The sequence below is a fragment of the Musca autumnalis genome, unplaced genomic scaffold (assembly GCF_047663935.1).
Source record: "Musca autumnalis isolate F117 unplaced genomic scaffold, ASM4766393v1 scaffold_4, whole genome shotgun sequence".
NCBI lineage: Eukaryota > Metazoa > Arthropoda > Insecta > Diptera > Muscidae > Musca > Musca autumnalis.
In genome coordinates this window covers 183,336,937-183,357,420 of record NW_027411977.1, presented here as the reverse complement: position 1 = coordinate 183,357,420, position 20,484 = coordinate 183,336,937, and the positions used below count along the sequence as shown (strand labels likewise).

The following is a 20,484-nucleotide window of genomic DNA, read 5'->3' as shown; positions in this document are numbered from 1 at the left end:
AGTACTCGCGAGTGCTCCCAAATAAAACAAAAGAGTGGAGAGTAAACTTCTTGTAAAACTCGTACTCTTCGAGTACTCCCACTCGCAGGTATTTTTCACTCGCGAGTAAAAACTAGCAAATCGGAGCTCTGGCTGGCATTCATTTGTGTAGAGTTTGGATGCCAAAATACAAAATTTAAACTACAGCTTTCGAAGACGATACTCCATGTCGGAGATTATAAAGACGTAGCAGATATACTGACGCCATGTTTACATTAGAGCTTTTGTCGGATTAATCTCCTTTATAAAAGTTTATTTTAGTTATACGCAACCGTTTTGGCAGTTTAAATCCATTGGATTCAGTAATTCCAGTTATATGTAAATGTAATGTGAGGCATCAAATTTTATTTGAATTCAACAGTAACCTTCAACTGTGTACATTATACGATCGTGTGTTCAATTATCTAACCTAATCGAAAATGTAAGTTACTTTCTGTTGGCGAATCATAATGCCGGTCTATATTTAATTTACCATTTGCGATAAGCAATCAAAAAAAATCACTTCATAAATTTGGTTAATCTGCATTGCATTGTTCGCAAAATGCAAAAATACTGTTTTTATCAACACTTGATTGGTGCCTCAGGCATATTCACCATTTCTTTATTCACTTTATACCATTTGTATGTTTAGAGTACATTGCCTTTCGGCGCAATGGTAATGGAAATCTTTGTTATTGACCCATGGCGCCATAGGCATGTCCAAAAAACTGTTATTATGTACTGCCTCATGCTGCCTCAATCAAACATTTTAAGGTGGTACATATCTACCAAACGCTACTGATATGGGCAAGCTGGGAAGATTTCATTTCTTTTTTTTTTTTTTGGGAGAGAAGTTCAATGTTTTCTGAGGTGATTACAGCCATATCATGGCCTTCAATTTCTTTAGGTTTACAGTATATAAAGGAATTTTTCCACGTTGCAACTTTGTTCTCCGAAAAAAAAAAACAATACAATTAGGCTTGCCATTTCCACAATACAATTGTTTTTAATTTTCACAAACATAAATCATCGAATAATTAAAAACAGCTGATTGATTATTTTCAGGAAGAAGGAGAGTTGCAAGTGCTTGCTAGAAGTAATTTGTCCAGCAAGAATTTGCAAACTCTCAGTAAAAGAACTGTCAAAATGTATCTCTCAAATCGCTCACTTTGGCTGGATTTTTGTGTTAACAGACGTCTTCCAGCAACAATTGGTACAAGTTTTATACCCCGGTTACATTTAACTGGATTAACACAGTGCGTTTGGATTTCAAATGTCAATTCCATAGCGCCGACGTCAAATAAATCCTCTCGGAGTGGGTTAACCCGGAAAAAAACTGTAGTGTAACCGTACTATTAGGGTAACCAGACAGACCTATTTAGAGCTATTTCGAATTTATAATTCGTGTATTATACGATCACAGCATAGGTATTACAAGAAATTTTATTTAAAACGTATTATAAGAAATCAAATAATGATTTTTTTAATAGTTTTAATAGGAAACTGGTTTGTTTTGTGGCTCCCAATTTAAAAGACAGTGGATATAATAAAACATAGTTTATTCTGTAACACATTAAACGACCATATTCAATTAGTGTCCCCCGCATAAAAATGAATTTTAATGTCGGGTTTTATTTTGTTTTCATAATAAAAAACAATACTGAAGAATTGAAATTTTATAACATAGCCCACATTGTCAAAAATGAAATATGTATGTACCTACATATGCATGTTGAATCAACCACAAATTAGAATTGAAGAAAAAAGAAAAACAAAATCGGATTTCAAACTGGTAACAGGCTTGAACAATTGTTTTACCTGCAGACAGAGGTAGACGAATTAATGACACCCAAATACATAGTTCAATACACTTTGTGTGCACATGCTTGAATGCCTTGTATTTGTTTGAATGTATTTTCGATCGAGAAATAAGAAAAACAAAAATATCAATGAAAAAATACAGCAAATCACGTGATTTATGACAAGATTTTCTTTAAAGACCTAAAAATATCCATGGCATTTTCAGACCACTCCAGAGTTTTTTTATTCTTATTTTTCTCTTCTCATTTTCCGTATGAATGAAAACCCACACGAATAACTGAATACCTAATGAAAAACAAACATAGAAAGATAAATGCATGTCATACTTGTAAATGTAGATACATACCTACGTATGTATGCTTGTACTCTTAAAAGTCATTTACATGCCCATATGTATCTACAGAAGTAATGCCGAGATCAGTCAAATCACCCATATGAAAACATAAAAGAAGAATAAAAAAACACAGGCGATGTGTTTCTGGCTGGATTTGATTGATTTGCCTTTACCCTATCCGAAGTGATGTGAATCGTAGACCAACTCAAGGATATCCATATTGACAGCAGATGATATTCCATCCAAATGGTTAGCATTAAGAGGCAAGGAGATGACAATGACTACAACTAACGATTAATTAGCATGACTTAATTACTGTCTGTCATTTGCAGTATGATGTGTAGTAAGATCTTGCTAATTACTCTGTTAATCAATGTGTCCAGCATATTCTAAACTCTTCCGACTATTGACAATCACATATACTACATACATGTGTACCTACATATGTGAAACCATTCGTAAATCCTAAATAAATAATCTGCGGTAGGGCACGGGTGTCAATAAAGTAAATTACAAATGGATGTGATATTTGACCAGCAAATAAGATCAGTTTTATGACCTTATTTAGTCGTTTTTAATGAGAGTCTTTTTTCCAACCCGTTAAATACAAAAGCGTCGACAGACGCATAGACGAAGGGAGTATGCTGTCTTTTTAAAACTAAAACCGATCAGTAGTCTATAGCTAATACATAAAAAGGCAGATAATACAATCTGAGCAAATTACTACGGAATAAACCTCATATCTATCCACTAACCTTGTAAATAAAGTTATCTTGTTGTCATACCTTCCAGCAAAAAGTTTACATCCAAAAATTCAGTTTTATCCCAAGTGCCGCTGCACTAACGGCTTTATTTTGAACGAAATTTACCGGTGAGTTTTGTCTTTCCGCCATTTCAACTTAAAAGAGAGAGTGAGAGAACTTACGGGGACTTTACTTTCAGAATAGCCCCCTACATATTTTTCTATGAATTCACAAATAATGTTTGCAAAAGGACGCGCGCGTATTTAATGCAGTACTTTTCGCATCCAAAGCACGTTTTCTCTTTATCTCCTTTATTTCTTCGTCTAATAATTTGACGGGTGCCACCGTGGTGCAATGGTATGCACACCCGCCTTGCACACATAAGGTCGTGGGTTCGATTCCCCAGCCAGGCAACATCAAAACACTTTTCAACGGTGGCAAAATACCCCTCAGTAATGTTGGCGACATTTCCTGAGTATTTCAGCCATGTAAAACTTCTCTACAAAAGTGGTGTCTTAGACACGCCGTTCGGACTCGGCGATAAACTGTAGGTCCCATATCATTGAGCTAATATGAATCGGGTTGCACTCATTGATATGAGAGAAGTCCCCCTTGCCCCTTATGGGATGTTTGTGGAACAATTATATATTATAATATTTTGACATTGTTAACGTCAAGTGAGTGACCGGTGTTCAGTACCTATTGTGCAAACTACAAATGAATATATGGAATGCCCATGGGAAACCCTCCTTCACCTTCAATCGCAGATATAGTTTTAGACCACCTACTTGACGAAACCATAGATGAGCTACAACTTAAAGACATAAGTATCAAAAAAATGTAGCCAAATGACTAGATGATATTTTAGCAATTATTAAGAAAGACAATGCGGAAAAATATTACCACACGCAGAGAAAAAAAATATGATTGATCCAACAATATTCGAAGAGCAAAATATGTATTGTAAAGATATTGTTAAATTCTAAATGTAGTATTGTGCTTCCAACAATTGGGTTTTGTTAAATCCAAAAATAGTTTTTGTCAACTGGACAATAGTTCTCTCTTTTCTTCGACAATTTTTTCTCTACTCTTGCTATTCGATGCCGTGTTGAAAAAAAACAATTATGGTGAGTTTTGTGTTTGTATGACATGATGCCTTTATCTTTGTTTTTGTGTGTATGTATACCAACAATGAGACTCTTGTTTTTATTTGTTTCTGTTTTATTTCATTCTTCTATCTTCATTGTGCTTTGAGGTATGGTGTTATACCGGAGTTTGTTATGGTGGGTGCTGTGGCTTTTTGTTTGTCTTTGTTGTCAGCCAATGCAGCAAACCATGTATTGTGTTCATCAATGATTGCAATATTATACGCGACATTTATATCCAAGTTATGTGAAAAGTGTATATGAGAAGTATATACACTCAAATCAAAAATTTCTGGGCTGGTTTTCTGGGTTGACAATACTTTTTGTAAACAAAATTAGATTATGATAGTTCCTACAATCGGTATTGTTAACGATTTTTACAATATTGCGGAAATTCGAAAGTTGTTTTTGTTTTCTATGTTTGGAACAAAAGATGGTATTTTTGGATTTGGATTACAATGTTTGAACAAAACAATTACATTTTTGGAACAAAAGCGAAAAATATTTTTTCTCTGCGTGCATGTGAACTGAACTAACTATGAACCTAAAAAAGAGAAGACACGGAGAATGTATGCTTATGTTATTGAATTGCAATAATGTAATCGAGCTGTGAGTTTTTAAGTCTTGTTAATTGTCCTATATGTCCGCAGGGATTGTCCTGAGAGCGTCTGACTCGAAGCGAGCGATCAGCATCTGTTTCCCACGTCATGGACGGGCTTCTCAACATGTCAAACAGTATACGATGGATATATTACGAAATTATTGCCACGCGCCGGTTGGAGTGGGACTCTGTTTCCTCAGTACGTGTAAGTGGAATTCCCCCAAAATGTCATTAAGATTAATATCGTTCCTATCCTCCATCAGACCAAAACTTTGGGAAGGATTCACGGAACGCTTTTTATTCCATCGCCATACAATTGGCCTTGCAGGATCAGCGAAACATCCACGAATATCAAGGACGACAAAACAATGGAAAAGGTTGAGAAAAAGCTGTGCCGAGGTGGATGCAACTCCCAGAGGAGAGGAGGTGGATTTTAGTCTGTAGGAAGATCGATTACCACGTTGAGTGACGGCCTAACGTGAATACATAAGGCATTTTCCCACCACTGCCGCAAAAAATGTTTTATATGCTTAATTGGGGGCCCGGTCCTGAGGCCTTCTTCTCTATGCTGGCGCAACATACTGAGGAAGGATCGCACCAGAAGTGATGATGGGGGATTAGCTTTCCTGTTGCAAAAGTCAGTTCCATAAAAACCGATCTAGCTTGTACCTAACTTTAATGACCCGAACATGTAATGTATGGAGGTAGTAGTCAGGTCTGGAACTGCCTAGTTAGAGTTGCTTAACATATACATCGCATCGATTAATAGCTGTAGTCCATGTTATTGACCCAACATGAGTCCGCTTTTGAGTTATGGCATTTGGTCCTAGATAATGACGAAAGGGGTATAGTGCAGGCTGAGCAATTTAATTGCTATACGTTTTGCTCGGTCAATACAGACATTCTTACCGGCATTAGTTGAGAATGCGACAGTTCGACAGATATAACCACCGCACTGTGGTCGAACTTGTATGGGAACAGCGGTCAAAAATACTTCCTGTGCAGATATCAATACGAAAATTTCGAAATAAATTAAAATCCCTATTTCTTCTCGTTTCCTTTGTCACTTGACAGGTCACAAACGTTACACAAAACCCATGATAGGCACGTAGCATGCACAACATGTGGGTTATAATGAATATTGAAATAACTGTGGCACAATGCGGTGTCAGACTATTTAAATAGGTATGTCTGCACTTACGTACATATCACATGTACGAATGTACAAAAGTATTTGTTTAGACAGACTCACTCACGCATACAAGTGTTAGTTTAAATATTTATTTTCCACATTGAACTGCATTTTCCACAAAACGAAAAAGATCTTTAGGTGCTGAAGAGACGCGTGAGTCTATGCCACTCCAAAGGTATTAAGTGACGAATAGAGGAGACTCTTTCTATTTGTCTCAAATGATCAATTGTTTTAAGATGAACGAACAATCATCGATCCCTTCCATTTACAGTGGCGTATGGGAAAAACCTAACAAAACATCAATCTGTTTATTTTCAAAACGGAAACGTAATTTGAAAGTCACCCGTGAAGAGTACCAAAAACGTGATGTAGTCATTCTAAAGAATCTTCACTGTATTTGAAAGTAAGTAATTCGAAGCAGACCATAATTGTTTATAGGGTTTCCCAAAACAAAGCCATGCATATTTTATCCATGGGCTTAGGTGTTTGGATAGTTTATGGTTTTTTATTTTGATTTGTCATTATTGTAAGTGGTTTGAAGAAAATGGGGAAAGCATGCACGATCTTTGGCTCTTTATTGTGACGTCTCGTATATCATAAATATTGATAATCTTAAAAAACACGATAATTGAAAATAGAGAGGAAAACTTAAAAAACAAGTAATTTAACCTCTAATGAAGGTTACGCGATTTTAGATTGAAAATAGGGCCAAGGAAATTGCTACATGTTCTATCTATCATATGTTTAATTTATGAATTCTGTGCCCTAGAAGGCACATAAAAGAATTATTACTTATGTCGGTATTTTTACGTTGAGTTTATTGTCGAATAATATCCTCTTCATTAATACTTTGTTATATTTTTAATTAAAGGCCGTATTGGGTTTATGAAGAGGACATTATTCGTCCATAAACTCACATATAACAATTATTTTAGGCAAAAGAGTGGCGCCCAACGTAAGTAAATACTAGCATATGTTCATATGCGATTGTGTGCCTTCTCACTGCTGGAAGCAAGACCTGTTCACCTCTGTGATGGTATGGAGAGTTGAGATTCCCCAAAATTATCCATGTAATTGTCGTGATTAGAATGGTCTATGATAGGCGTCATTACCCTTACTAAGTGGGAAGTGAAACTCATACCGTGGATCTTCGAATTGGTGCCTGCGGGATATACCTGCAAACTCGGTGGAGAACAACAACTGTCTTGGAGTTCTCTATGTAATCCCAAAGGTACGTTGTCTGACGCATGTCATGTTTTGTACGGTGTCAACCATCCTTGCCCTACAGGAATTTAAACGGTTGCACCATTCCGAACGTAGTTGAGCCAAGACTACTCTGATTTGTTGTGGCTTCTGTGATATTTGACGATGTACTCCAAGGACCGCATTCATTTGACAGCGGTTTATGGCATCTGCGACTGCATCAGTGTGAATGCTACTCAAACCTGCTTGATAGGTCTGCTGTTGTGGGGTGTCTCTCTTGCATCATTGGGCAACTCTCTCTCTAGATCATGAAGATGCTTCTTCACATGCCTCTTGTGGTTCTATTCCACCATTTGGTGATTAGGATGACTCTCTCGGTAACACCCTGCAAGTACTCCAGCAGTTTTCAGAGTGGCGTTCGGAGGGATTTGAATAATTTTCCATTGCGTTGCACTTACACTCGTGGACCACACTGGCGCCGCACAGCTTACCACCGACCAATCGAGTTATACATACATACATATGTGGTCAACAATAATTTGTTATCTGCACCCTAAGTGCTGCCGGCTAGGGACTTGAGGACCTTGTTTCTACATTTCAGCTTGTCGTAGATTGCTATGGCATGCGCGGACGAGATGAACATTCTGTATAACGACCATCGAAATTCTGTTCGACCATCGATCAGTTCTGCGCTCATCTCTGCAGTCCATGTGGTGAACAGAGTGGTCGTAGATTTACTGGTTGATATTTGCATATTCCTCGCGCGGAAAAGGTGTTAAGATCGCTCAAATAGTAGTTCAGCCTTTTACAAATGACATTAGGGTAGATACCTGACGCCAAGGTCGTACATTCATCCGTATACGTAACGATCTCAATGCCGCCTAGAGAGAGTGGAAACGTAACAGTTCCTGCAATATCACCAACCTTTGTTAACTTCCTGTTTAACTATATGGGGCTTTGACTTCGTGTTTCTGAATTCCAGATATGACTGGCGTCCACAGAGCTAGTTTCAATCTAGACCGCAGGGTAGTCTGTTCCTTGTCCTCAAACAGTGTGGAGTGCTTGCCAGTTTCAAAGGCTTTTTAAGTCGAGCGCCACAAACACGGCGGCTTGTTCTGGTTGAGTCCTGTGCTGCTTACGATGTCGATGAACGGCAACTGAATAGTTATTTCTGAAGCTGGGTTGGAGTAACACCTCAAGAGCCTTTACTGCAGACGACCAAAGCGAAAAGGCGAGGTCTGTACGATTCACCTTTGCTTGCATCCTTGCCTGGCTTAAATTGTTGGACCACCCTGCCCGTTTTCCAGACTTCGGGCATGATATGAATAACGAGCTACTACCCTCCGGTCAAGCTTAAAACAATAAATAATCAATTATATGTACGAACGAGAACAGGTATTTGATAAGTTGGGCGCCACCAACACACTCCTACCTTTCGGTTTTTTCTGGTAGTTTCGTCGACTAATTTGTGTGGAGATGGCGTGCAGCGCTATTGTAGTACTGATGTGCTTAGGGAACCCATTATGAAGATAGGCAATATGAAGACTATTTCTTAAGCTGCGGGGGTGTAATGCCCTAAGAGTATTTTCTACCGTCGACAACAGCGAAATTGATCTGTACGATTCACCTTTGCTGGCATCCTTGCCAACTCCCGAATCATTCAGATGTTTCAGCATTATCGTAGAACTTCCGCCACAGCCTAACGCTTTGGATGGTTTAGCATTCGACAAATTGTAGATTAAAATAACGCATAGCAGTGGGAAAGATTTGGTTTTGTTTGCAAGTGAAGTTGCCCGAGTTTAGGTAGTGCCAAAGAAATTCTCGATCAGAGTGTTTCTTTGCACATGTATCTATTGAGCGGGCAATTGAAACTTGGGTATAAAAAGTTTCTTGTTGAAAAACAAGAAACAAGGGAACTGATGAAGATCTGTGGCGAGATCTGAAACGACAGTCTTCCCGCCTTACCCCTTGGTAAACATCGCCAATTTTTTCCCACTAATAAATTAAAGTTGTTTTAATAAAATATTAAAACAACGACTATGGGATTAAGCCTGACTATTTTGAGAAACAAAATAGAAGTCGTCATCCCAAATAAAAAACGCCAACCCTCCTAAAAGATTAAAATAACTTGAGCACCTCTTTGGATCAGTCATCGTAACATCGCCAAAAGTGACTGAGGTCCTATCTTTCTTCTGTTCTGGATTCGAGAGTGCCTTTACCGTTGCCCATAATTCACTTATTCCGGCTCGAATGTTCCAATTCTTTGGGTGAATAAGTTGCCTAAGAAAATAGGCCTATTGTTTTAAAATTGCTATATTTGCTAAACTAATGAACACTTCGGCTTGTAAATTTATTGGTGACACAACGGCCCCTGAACAAAAGTTCTTAGTTGGGACCCAATGCTCCGACCACGGCCAGTTTTTAAATATGTTATATCTCGAAAAATAACGAACCGATGTTTGTGAAATTTTTTGGAATGTAAAGTATAAAGAGCATACAAGTTGCCATTATAAAACAAAACGACAGCCTAACAACGCGGACCCGGGTCTGCTAGTTCTGTAATAATATTTTTTTTCTTTTTCACATAATACCCTCAGTAATCTTTAAAACAATTAAATTCATTAATTTCGGATATTATATAAAGGGGAAAACATTTGGCTGCTTACATATGTTTTATCTTCGTCTGCTATCTTTATCATCATTCAATTTGAGAAAGCTTTCTCTGATTAACAATAAGAAGAACACTTCTTCGAAATGAACAATTATTACAAGAGGATGGATAAAAAAGAGGCTATGCTATGCATTTATGCTGATGTCCGCATTCAATTTTATTTTTCAAGTGATCATCGAATGAAGAACTCTCTGAAAATTACAACGACATCACTTGGGATGAATGTAAAAATTTAAATATGTTTTAACTCTTGATTCATATGTGGTGTGTATGTATGTATAGTGTGTGCTGCTGTTATCGTTTCCCATTCAAAATATTTTACTATTCAAAAAAGAAAAGCCGGTTAATCGTCAGTTTAGCCCACAAATTGCTTCTATGTTTTTTTGTAGTTGAATATCGAGAGTCTTATCGTAAGAGATAGAGAGGGAAATAACTACTACAATTGAGCCCAGACAACCACACAAGTATGTACATATGTATGTATATTTAAGATATTTTCTCTGATTTTTTTTGTGGGTACAACATCATGGAATCGATGCTGAATTGTGGTAGCCACCACCACAAAATTCCATTCATAGCAACTTGCATTGAAGTGAGATTCTGGTATTTCAACTGGTTGCCGGTACACATTTTCGCGTCACAAACGTTGAAAGCATGTTCCAAGGCATACTCGACGCATGCATATGCCAGTAGAGCAGCCACCACTTGCACTAGCAACAATACGAGGTTCGGCACTTAGAGGAAAACAAAAGTGGTCATATGTGGAGGAAATGTTACATGGTTGGATCAAATGAAGATTCCCTCACGAAACAAAAATTTTACTTCAGCAACAAAAGTTGAATAAAAGATATTGATGCTTGCAATTGGTTTACAATATCTGGCACCTACTACGAGACGCAATAGCATTCCCACTCTCATGGAGGAAATAAATATTATTATGGACGTATGAAGCAGAGTAAATCCCACTGCAGCGGGCTCTTTCATACCGGATTGACCCGGAACCACACAACATCGGCGTTCCGGACAGCGGCTGCCACCTCAGTGTACATATTTTTGTATTTGTTTCGATTTTCTGTGTTGGGAGCAACATATATCGGAATGCCTGCTGCGGATTCTTTTGGTCCGTGCAGGGATGGAGGAAAACCTAGGACCAATATATTTGTGCTCGGTTTGTTACATCCGCATCTTCACCCATATCCAGCCTTCGGTGAGGTGCAATAGATGTTTGGACTCCAAACTTTGGAGTGGGTGCATTTATGGGTTGCTCTTGTATTGTCCAGGTGAGGGACTACTCAGGAACTATGTTGCTGCATGCTGTGTGAATAAAGTCCCCAGTGAGTCGTCATCAGAATACGAAACTACCTCGACCTCAGATTACAAAACTCCCCCGCAGTCCCCTCGACAGCTAACGCACACGTAGCATTTAACACCAGCCGTTGTTGTCCCAATCTCATAAAATATATCCTTTTTGCAATTTAATTGCAATGCACTCCGATGTAAGATCGAGGAAATAGTGGACTTCATGAGTCGGAGGAATATCAAGGTCGCGGCGGTGCAAGAAACCAAGCTCATCAACAACGGTGGAAGTGGAGGTGGGGGATTAGCTTTTCTATTACACCAGTCTGTCCAATACAGACCTGTCTCGTTTGAGCCAATCTCTAAGGACCCGTAGATGGAATGTATATGAGTAGCAGTCAGGTGTGGAACTGTCGAGATAGAGTTGCTGAACTTATACATCCCGCCGAGAAATAGCTGTATCTTAGATTACGAGCCTAACATTAGCCCGCTTTTGGAATGTCATAATCGACCTGGGGGACTTTAATGCGCATCATGAGATGTGGCATTCGGCCCTCGGATACGACCAGAGGGGTACAGCGCTGGCTGAGCAAATTGATAGTTCTACGATTTGAGCGGTCAATGAGGACGCTTCTACCAGAATTAGCGGAAAGGGTCGCAGTCCCCTAGCTATAATCATCGTGCTATCTGGTCTTACAAAGTACGTCACTTGGCAACCCGTCGTTTCTCTTGGTTCAGAAAATCTCCCCATAGTTGTCTCTATAAGCAGACCGCCCGATTTCGTCTCCTCTCAACGCTGCATTTTCATTAATTATGAAAAACAAATAGGCCTAGTTTCAAAGAGTTCAGTAGTCACAGCTTCAGATATCTAAACAACTCTACCAATGTTTGCGTAGCAGAAAGATCGTACCCGAACAACTTCACTGTTGCAGCCGCTCACTATATACCTGCTGGTGGAATACCCAAAGTGAGAAGAAAATTTTCAGTTCAGTTTAAAGTTCACATGTTAGACGGTGAGCACAATCGGAAAAGTGGCTAAATCATTTGAAAAATTGCAACATTGGAGCCAGAATAAGTGAATTTTCGACAACGGATAAGAAACTCTCGAACCTTGGGAAGAAGGTAGAACGAACCTCAGCAACGTTTGGCAACATTACGCTGAATAATACCAAAAGGTGCCCAAGTTATTTTAATCGACTGTTTGTCGAGAAACCCGGGAGTGATAGAGTGAAGAGAAAATAACTATTTCGCATTAGATCTTTTCCTGCCGAGGAGAAACCCTCACAATTTACAATGGATGATGTTGCGAATGTCATCAGGAACGCTAAATCATCCAAAGCGTTGATCGCTGATGGAATTTTCTTGGTAATGCTTAAACGGCTAGATGATCGTTTTCGAAGTCTGGTAAAAAGGGCAGCAGGGTGGTCCCCTACTGAAGTCAGGCAAGGATGCCAGCAAAGGTGAATCATACAGACCGATTTCGCTTTTGTCGCCCGTAGCAAAAATTCTTGAGGCTTTAGTCCTCCCCAGCGTTAGAAATAGCTATCCAGTTGCCGATCATCAGCTTGGGTTCCGTAAGCAGCACAGCACGACAACAGAGCTGCACGCCAGCTTCACACATATTAGTCGAGCACTCAATTAGAACAAACCGTGTGATAGAACAGTGATAATGGCGCTCGACTTATCAGAACTGGAGATAGTAGACCCAACGCCAGATTAAGTAGAACAATGAATTTTCAAACACAACAACAACATGATCAATTTTCAATAACAACAATACTGTTTTTGTAAATTTGCTAGTTGTTGTAATTCATGCATATACCTTATATAAATTTGCCTTGGTTGGTGGTTTGTTATGAAAATATTCGTTTATTTATTTAATATTCCCGTCGACATGTGTGACATTGTATTTATACTACTTTGTTATAGCCCGTTTCCACGGTACGTCGTTCGTTCTCTATTCGTTGTTCGACCCATAACTACGAATAAATTACTTATTTCCCCACACAAAATGCTATGAACGAACGACGATTTTTCTACGTTGTTCGATTAGAAATACTCTCTGAACGACGAATAAGTATGTCCCATCCCTAACAAATGAGAGAATTTATCGAAAAAATTAATTTTGACATGTCTAAATTCAAAATTGAAAAATTTGTTGAAAACACAAAAATTTTTAGAAAAAATAAAAAATATGAATGAAAGTTAATGAACTGAACATTATATCGACACCTCCAAATAATAGTATGCTAAGTCTAAAAAGTGAGTTTTGCAGGAGAAGCTCTCAAAGTTTGGAAATTTTTTTGAACTTCAGTACTATGCTAAGTCAATATTTGTTTATAACTTCTGTTCGGATTGACCGATCATTACCAAAATTAGACAGAATTTAAGTTAAAGGACGTTCGACACCTCCAAATAATAGTTTGCTAATTCTGAAAAGCGAGTTTTGCAGGACAAGCTCTGAATGTTTGGAATTTTCTTTGACCTTCAGTACTATGCTAAGTAAATATTTGTTTATAACTTCTGTTCGGATTGTCCGATCATTACCAAAATTTGACAGAATTTAAGTTAAAGGACGTTAAATACAAAAATGTAAAGAACTTGAAAACATGCTAAGTCGACTTAGCATACTATTGTTTGGAGGCGTCGATATATAGATGCAGAAGGAAGATGGATGTATTTCCTTCTTAATTCCACACACATTTCTTGTCCATTAGTTCAAAATCGCGTAAAAAATCAGAAACAAAAAGGAAACAAAAAACCGAAAGTCTGTATACACCAAGGCGAATTTAACAAGGTGATCCAATAGTTGACGTTAGGTTGTAGTCTTCATTTGCTGTCAATTTTTTTTGCGCGAAATATCCACATAGTTTAGAAGAAAACGTTAAAATATTATTCGCGAAGTTTGAACAAAGATGTTGTACACAGATTTTTTTTATAGAAGCGAAATATTTGTTATTTATTTTTGATTAAAAATATGTTTTGACAGCAAATGAGGACATCAGTTGGTATTATTGTATCACCTTCTTTCTTACACCATGGTATACACAAACATTGTTTTGACATGTCTCTTTCTCTTTAATTTTGAAAATAGAAAAATATAAAAATATATTGAAAATGTAAAATTATTCAGAATTTATGGAAAAAATGAATGAAATGTGTGCAGCTAAATATAGAAGATACATTTGAAGGAAAGTCTATTGCTTTTCCTATGCATTTAATGTATATTTTTTGTGTTTTCGGTTCAAATTATCGTGAAAACAAGGAAACAAAAATCAAGGAAATTTTGTTTATGTTTCTGTTAATTACGAATGGTGTCGTGGAAACGGGTTAATTCGTGTACGTCGTTCGACAGGCGAACAACGTAATTGAAACGCTCATGTGAACATGACATTATACTACAATATTAATGTATTGTATTTTGATGATTTTTTTACCTAATGCTTGGTTTACATTTACGAAATCCGCTCGATTTAAACGTCAAATGAAATTCAATGGATTTCGGATGAGTTTTCATATGTCGTATACACAAAGGAATTGACAGTTGAAATCGAGTGGATTTCGTAAATGTAAACCAAGCATAAGATTACATAAAATCTTATTTATAAAGGGATTCGATAAAAAAACTTCCGTACAAAAAGCTTTTAAAGTTTTTATTTTTCAGAATTTTTGAAAATTTTTGAAGTCACTGTAAGCAGATTTTTAACTGAAAACAAGGTATAGGGGCATACGACTGTTTGGTTCTCACAAATTTTATCATAGTGTTATTACATAAATATCATTTTATATTATATAACTAGATAGCGGAATTTAATGCAACCCCTATTTTTAGTCCTATTCATGTCAAATTTTGGGACTAGGCATATTTTTGGCTTCTGATTACATTGCAATCGGAACATATGACATATGCAAAATTTATAAAGTTTGCATATGCAAGGTTTATGTATTTTACATATTTTCTTATGCAACAAATATTTCAATATTACCGACAAATTTCAGGTGGAAAGTTTTATACAACCAACGAAGACTAAATACCAAACTTCATTCATTTCGGTGGGATATTGAGGCTACATCTTTCAAAATACTGAATATCGATAGGTACCGTTCTATGGGGGCTATATGAAGACGTGGACATATGCGGACAAATTTCAGTTGTAAAGTTGCATACCCCTAACGAAAACTTAATACCAAATTTCAGCCATTTCGGTGGGATATTTAGACCACAAATCCTTGAATATATTTTTGCATATGCTCATTTTATGCAGATATGTTCAAATATGTCAAAATATGCACGACATGCAAAATATGTGAAAATTTCTGGGCCTAATTCTTTTTATTTTGTAATAAAACGAGTTTCTGTCTATTCAGATTTTCTCTACGACCATCATAGGATTCCGCTGTCTATATATACAGTGTAGTCTCGATAATCCGGACACCACATGTTTCGGCTATGTCCGGATTATCGAATGGTCCGGATTACCGAGTAGTCACAAAAACACATAATCTTGTAAGTTAAAATAATTTATATCGGAGGTTTACTAGATAATAATCTGACATCTACGGTAACCGAATTCATAAGCAAATATCACGGGTTGCGACCATTTTAAGCAGCTACCTGTCTAACAAATTTACTTCTTAATTTTACTCAACCAGTAATTTATGTGACTTTTCCTGTGTATTTTTGTAGCCTAAAACTCCACAGTGAAACTTCTGACAATGGTATGAGGCCAGATTTAATCATCTCGATATTCATAAGGGCACCTGGCTGTCTCCAGATCAAAGAACAAGTAATCAAATTGATCATGTTGTGATAGATGGAAGACATTCATCCAACGTGTTGGGTGTACGAACGTTCCGAGGCGCAAACATTGATTCGGACCACTACCTTGTTGCAGCAAAGGTACGTACACGTCTAAACGTTGCAAATAAAGCACGAACAGACACAATGCGGAAGTTGGACATCGATAGGCTGCAAACACAACAGATAGCCACAGCATATTCCACTCAACTAGCCCAATTGCTTAACGCGAGCACTCCTTGTCCCGATAACATAACAACACAATGGCAAACTATTGCCCACTCCATGCAAACAGCCGCAAAATCCATACTTGGATTCCAGAGACCTCCACAAAGGAATTCACGGTATGACCAGGAGTGTCGTGCTGCTACCGAAGAGAAAAATGCGGCATATAGAGCTACTTTACAATCAGTAGCAACGCGTAGCGCACGAGAGAGATATCGGGAGAAAATGAGAGAAGAGAAACGAATTTTCCGCAAGAAAAAGAGAGAAATGGAAAAGCAGGAGTGGGGAAAAATCGAGATGTACAGGAGCCAGAATGAAGTCCGAAAATTCTACCAAAGAGTAAAACATCAAACAGATGGCTTTGGTACAGGCACATCTTCCTGTAGAGACCAGCAAGGTAATCTGGTAACAGGTACAGATAGCGTGTTCAGGATATGGAAGGAACATTTCTCCAATCTGCTGGTATCCAATAGTAGCGAAGACGACGATACCACAGACCCAATCCCAGAAGATGGTATAGAATGTATACCACCCGGCCAAGATGAGGTAAAAACAGCAATCAACCGGCTGAAGAATAATAAAGCAGCAGGAGCCGATGGCTCCGAAGAATTTTGTACCAAAAGAGGTTTCAGACAAGGAGACAGCCTTTCGTGTGACTTATTCAACATTTTGCTGGAAAAGGTAATACGAGATGCAAATGTCAAAAGAAATTTACACCAATAGCCACATGTTACTTGCCTATGCTGATGACATAGACATCATGGGACGATCAGTAAAGGAAGTAACTGATACCTTTAGGAAGATCGAAGCAGAATCTGCGAAAGTGGGTCTGGCGGTAAACGGCGAAAAGACCAAATTGATGGTGTCGACGCGCAAAGCGTCCATAGAACTCGGACCAATTGTGGAAGTTGGTACCTACAATTTTGAGGTAGTTAAAGACTTCGTCTACCTCGGCACTGCCATAAAAACAACAAACAACATCAGTTGTGAAATAAGAAGAAGAATTGTATTGGCCAACAGATGCTACTATGGTTTAAGTAATACAAGTGGATGAAGAAATGAAAAGGCGCGGTATTCCAAAAAGTCAAGCGAAAAACAGAAAGGTCTATGGAACAAATGTTCTGTAATGGGCCAACTAAGTAAGTAAGTGATCAAAAAAGTATTCGGTAAGTTCTGCCTATAGCAAGAGTACTGTTAACTTTTATTTTAACTTTTCATTCATAATTTGCATTTTTATTCTATCCATTTTTGTCTGTAACTCAAAATATGAGTTTGAGAATCTAAAAAATCTAAAAACTAATCTATTCATTCCAAGCTAAGCTATTAATTCTAATGCAATGGTATGCACACCCGCCTTGCACATATCAGGTCGTGGGTTCGATACCCCGGCCAGGCAACATCATAACACTTTTCAACGGTGGCAAAATACCCCTCAGTAATGTTGGCGACATTTCCTGAGTATTTCAGCCATTAAAAACTTCTCTACACGCCGTTCGGACTCGGCGATAAACTGTAGGTCCCATATCATTGAGCTAATATGAATCGGGGTGCACTCATTGATATGGGAGAAGTCTCCCTTATAGGCTACACAACACTAGGTTGAAGGGTAGAAAAATCATTCAACAGATTCAAATAGTTAATTCCATATTGACTGTATAACTGTGTCAACAGTGGCTACCCGGAAAGACGAGATGTGGACCGAAAACTTTGAAAAACTTAATTGTTCTTATTTATACACCAATTGCTATTGCTAAGAACGAAAACGTCAATGAAATAAATACGAATTTAATGCTCATGATAGGAAAAAAATATTGATGTCCGGATTATCGAGGTACGAAAAAAAATTTAGTGTCCGGATTACCGCGTTGTCCGGATAAACGAGTGTCCGGGTTATCGAGACTATACTGTAACTTTATTTCATATATCATAAAAATTAAAAGTTGTTTGTGCGGAACCTTTTTCAATATTTAAATGGAATAAAAGTTATTTTATTCATAGGCAAAAGGTAATTCGATCGTGCAACAGGAAACAATTTTTTAAGAACAAGTTTTTTTAATTCTTAATATTTTAAACACGAAAAAAAAATAAAATAAATAAATTTCAAATCGGTTTGTGCGGAAACTTTTTTATAATAAAGTGGAATTAATGTTATTTTAGGCATTAATATGCCAAAGTTCATTCATTCTGACTACAGGAAATCATTTTAGTGAAAAATACATCTACTATATCAATGAGTGCTGGCCGATTCATCTTGTATAAATGATATGGAATCTACTTTTTATCGCCGAGTCCGAACCGCGTGTCTTACAACATCACTTGTAGAGAAGATTTGCATGCTGAAATACTCAGGAATTTTGTTCGCGGTCGGTGTGGATTGTACGAAGCCAAGGCGTTGGTTCTGCAAATTGTTCGCTTCCGGCTTCATACGATATGGTCTCTTCTTGTTCCAGGCGGAATAAACCAAAGGGCTACTACTAGACGACTGATATAGATGTGTATCTTTAATTCGACTACACTAAGCCAATTGTCGAATTATTAATACCATTTCCACATTTCGGTATAGATTATAATAAACATTCTCCTTTGTCATAGGTCTTAAAATCTGCATTTTTTGCGAAATTCACCTTCTGGATAACCTTCATATTGGATTATGGACTTAGGTATAATTTGTTTTTCTTTTTATTACAACACAACAAATAAAGGAATAATACAGAATACAACCATAAGAATACATTTACACATAATTAAAAAAAAAACTTAAATATATCCTGAAGCACTATTCCTCAATGTCGCAATGTACGGCCTTTGGGCAGTGGGACACTCAAAATATTGCAGAGGCTCTCGTATGGTGTCATCCTTCCGCCCCGGCATCTGTAACATATTATTCCACAATGCATTGGCCACAGCGGCCTGGCCCAATTGGCTGAAATGAAAGCAGTCACTGGAGAAAAAACGCAAATCAACATCACCATTCGACAGTCGGGGCAATTTGGCATTTGCCATAAACGGTTGATAGAGAACAGTGAAATCGTCCCTTTGAAAGGCTGGAAGTGAAGCTACATATTCATCAATCCCCTGCCAGTGGGTAAAATACTCTGAAGTAATACGTAGCGAAGTGCCGTTGTGGGCAGCAGAGAAAACACAACGACAGCCCACTGTGTGTACCAATTTACATTGCAGGGGAACGTTGCGTAGTTGACCCAAGGTGGTTACCATATTGGGAGCGGGTAATAAATTCACAACCAATCGCGGAACATTATCACGCAACAAAGTGAAGGCCTCAATTAAATCCATTTCGTGTTGCCTCAGTTTCTCCCACAAATGTTCGCTATGGCATAAATCAAAGCACAAATCCAGACTGCCAACGAAAATGGTTAACAATTTCCAATCTTGTTGCATGTTCACATTGGGATCAGCCTTAAGGCGTTGTATTAAGTTGTGGACCTGATACACCAAATCTCTTGACATTGCCATTGGCTCGGCAATGTTGAAGTTCGATCCTTTTTCATGGGTCAAAACATTATCCGTGGCAAAACCATACAAGTTTGGATTGAACACTTTTAAAATGTTGGGCAATGTTAGCACGGTTCTCCAATTGCCGATACCACCACCTGAAAAGGCTAAACCACGAAACTCTGCTACCATATTGAGAAATGTCTTGGAGTATATGCCATTGCCGGCAGACAATGAATCACCTATGGCGGCTATGACATCAATGTCTCCAGGTCTTAGTTGATGGACCGAGGTTGGTCTTCTTTGCGATCTGGTATTATTCAGTGGACATGGAAAATCTTCAAGTCGGCTTGGAATTTGTACTTTACCTCTCTTCAAGTTATTCTCGTATAAATTACTGAAATTTATATCGGAATATTTGCGGTAAGCCTTGTATAATAATGTCAGAAAGTCTCGGAAACCATCATCCAAATTGCTAACCAAAAGTTTACCATCTTCAGCATCTTTCAAATTGAATTTGCCCTTACGGATACCGGATTGCGTGATCAGCCTATCAGTGGCCCCGTGTTGGAAGCCCTCATTGATGGTACTAAAAGTAAGCAGAAGAAGTAAGCTGAGTAGTGGGTTGTTCTGGAAGTGCATTCTGCAAAGTAAATAAATATACTAAATTACAAACTTGTTCTTCCCTTGAGAGAATCGAAATTTATTTTTCTTACCGCTCTTTGTTTGATTGGTACAATTCCGTTCTAAACTCCACTACGTTTAATTCATAACTAAATTTAATTTTAAATAGATAAACAGCATAGCTAAACTAATGTTGAACTTGAGGTCAGGCTTGACATTTACACATTGAAACCCTGAACCCGCGAAACAAATTTATGCCGAAGCATTAACACAATTTATTTGTCAATTAAATCTGGAACTTAGTGCCCAACTAACTAAAGATAATAAACTTTAAATTTACCGACGCTAAAAATCAATGAT

General features: G+C 37.8%; 1 protein-coding gene across 1 annotated transcript; it reads right to left on the bottom strand.

Annotated features, from left to right (window-relative positions):
• Nucleotides 1-18,804: 18,804 nt before the first annotated feature.
• On the bottom strand, nucleotides 18,805-20,142 carry LOC141403176 (phospholipase B1, membrane-associated-like). Its single transcript, XM_073985351.1, has one exon. It carries the CDS (start codon nucleotides 20,140-20,142, stop codon nucleotides 18,805-18,807), a length of 1,338 nt encoding a protein of 445 aa, XP_073841452.1.
• Between the last annotated feature and the right edge of the window lie 342 nt (nucleotides 20,143-20,484).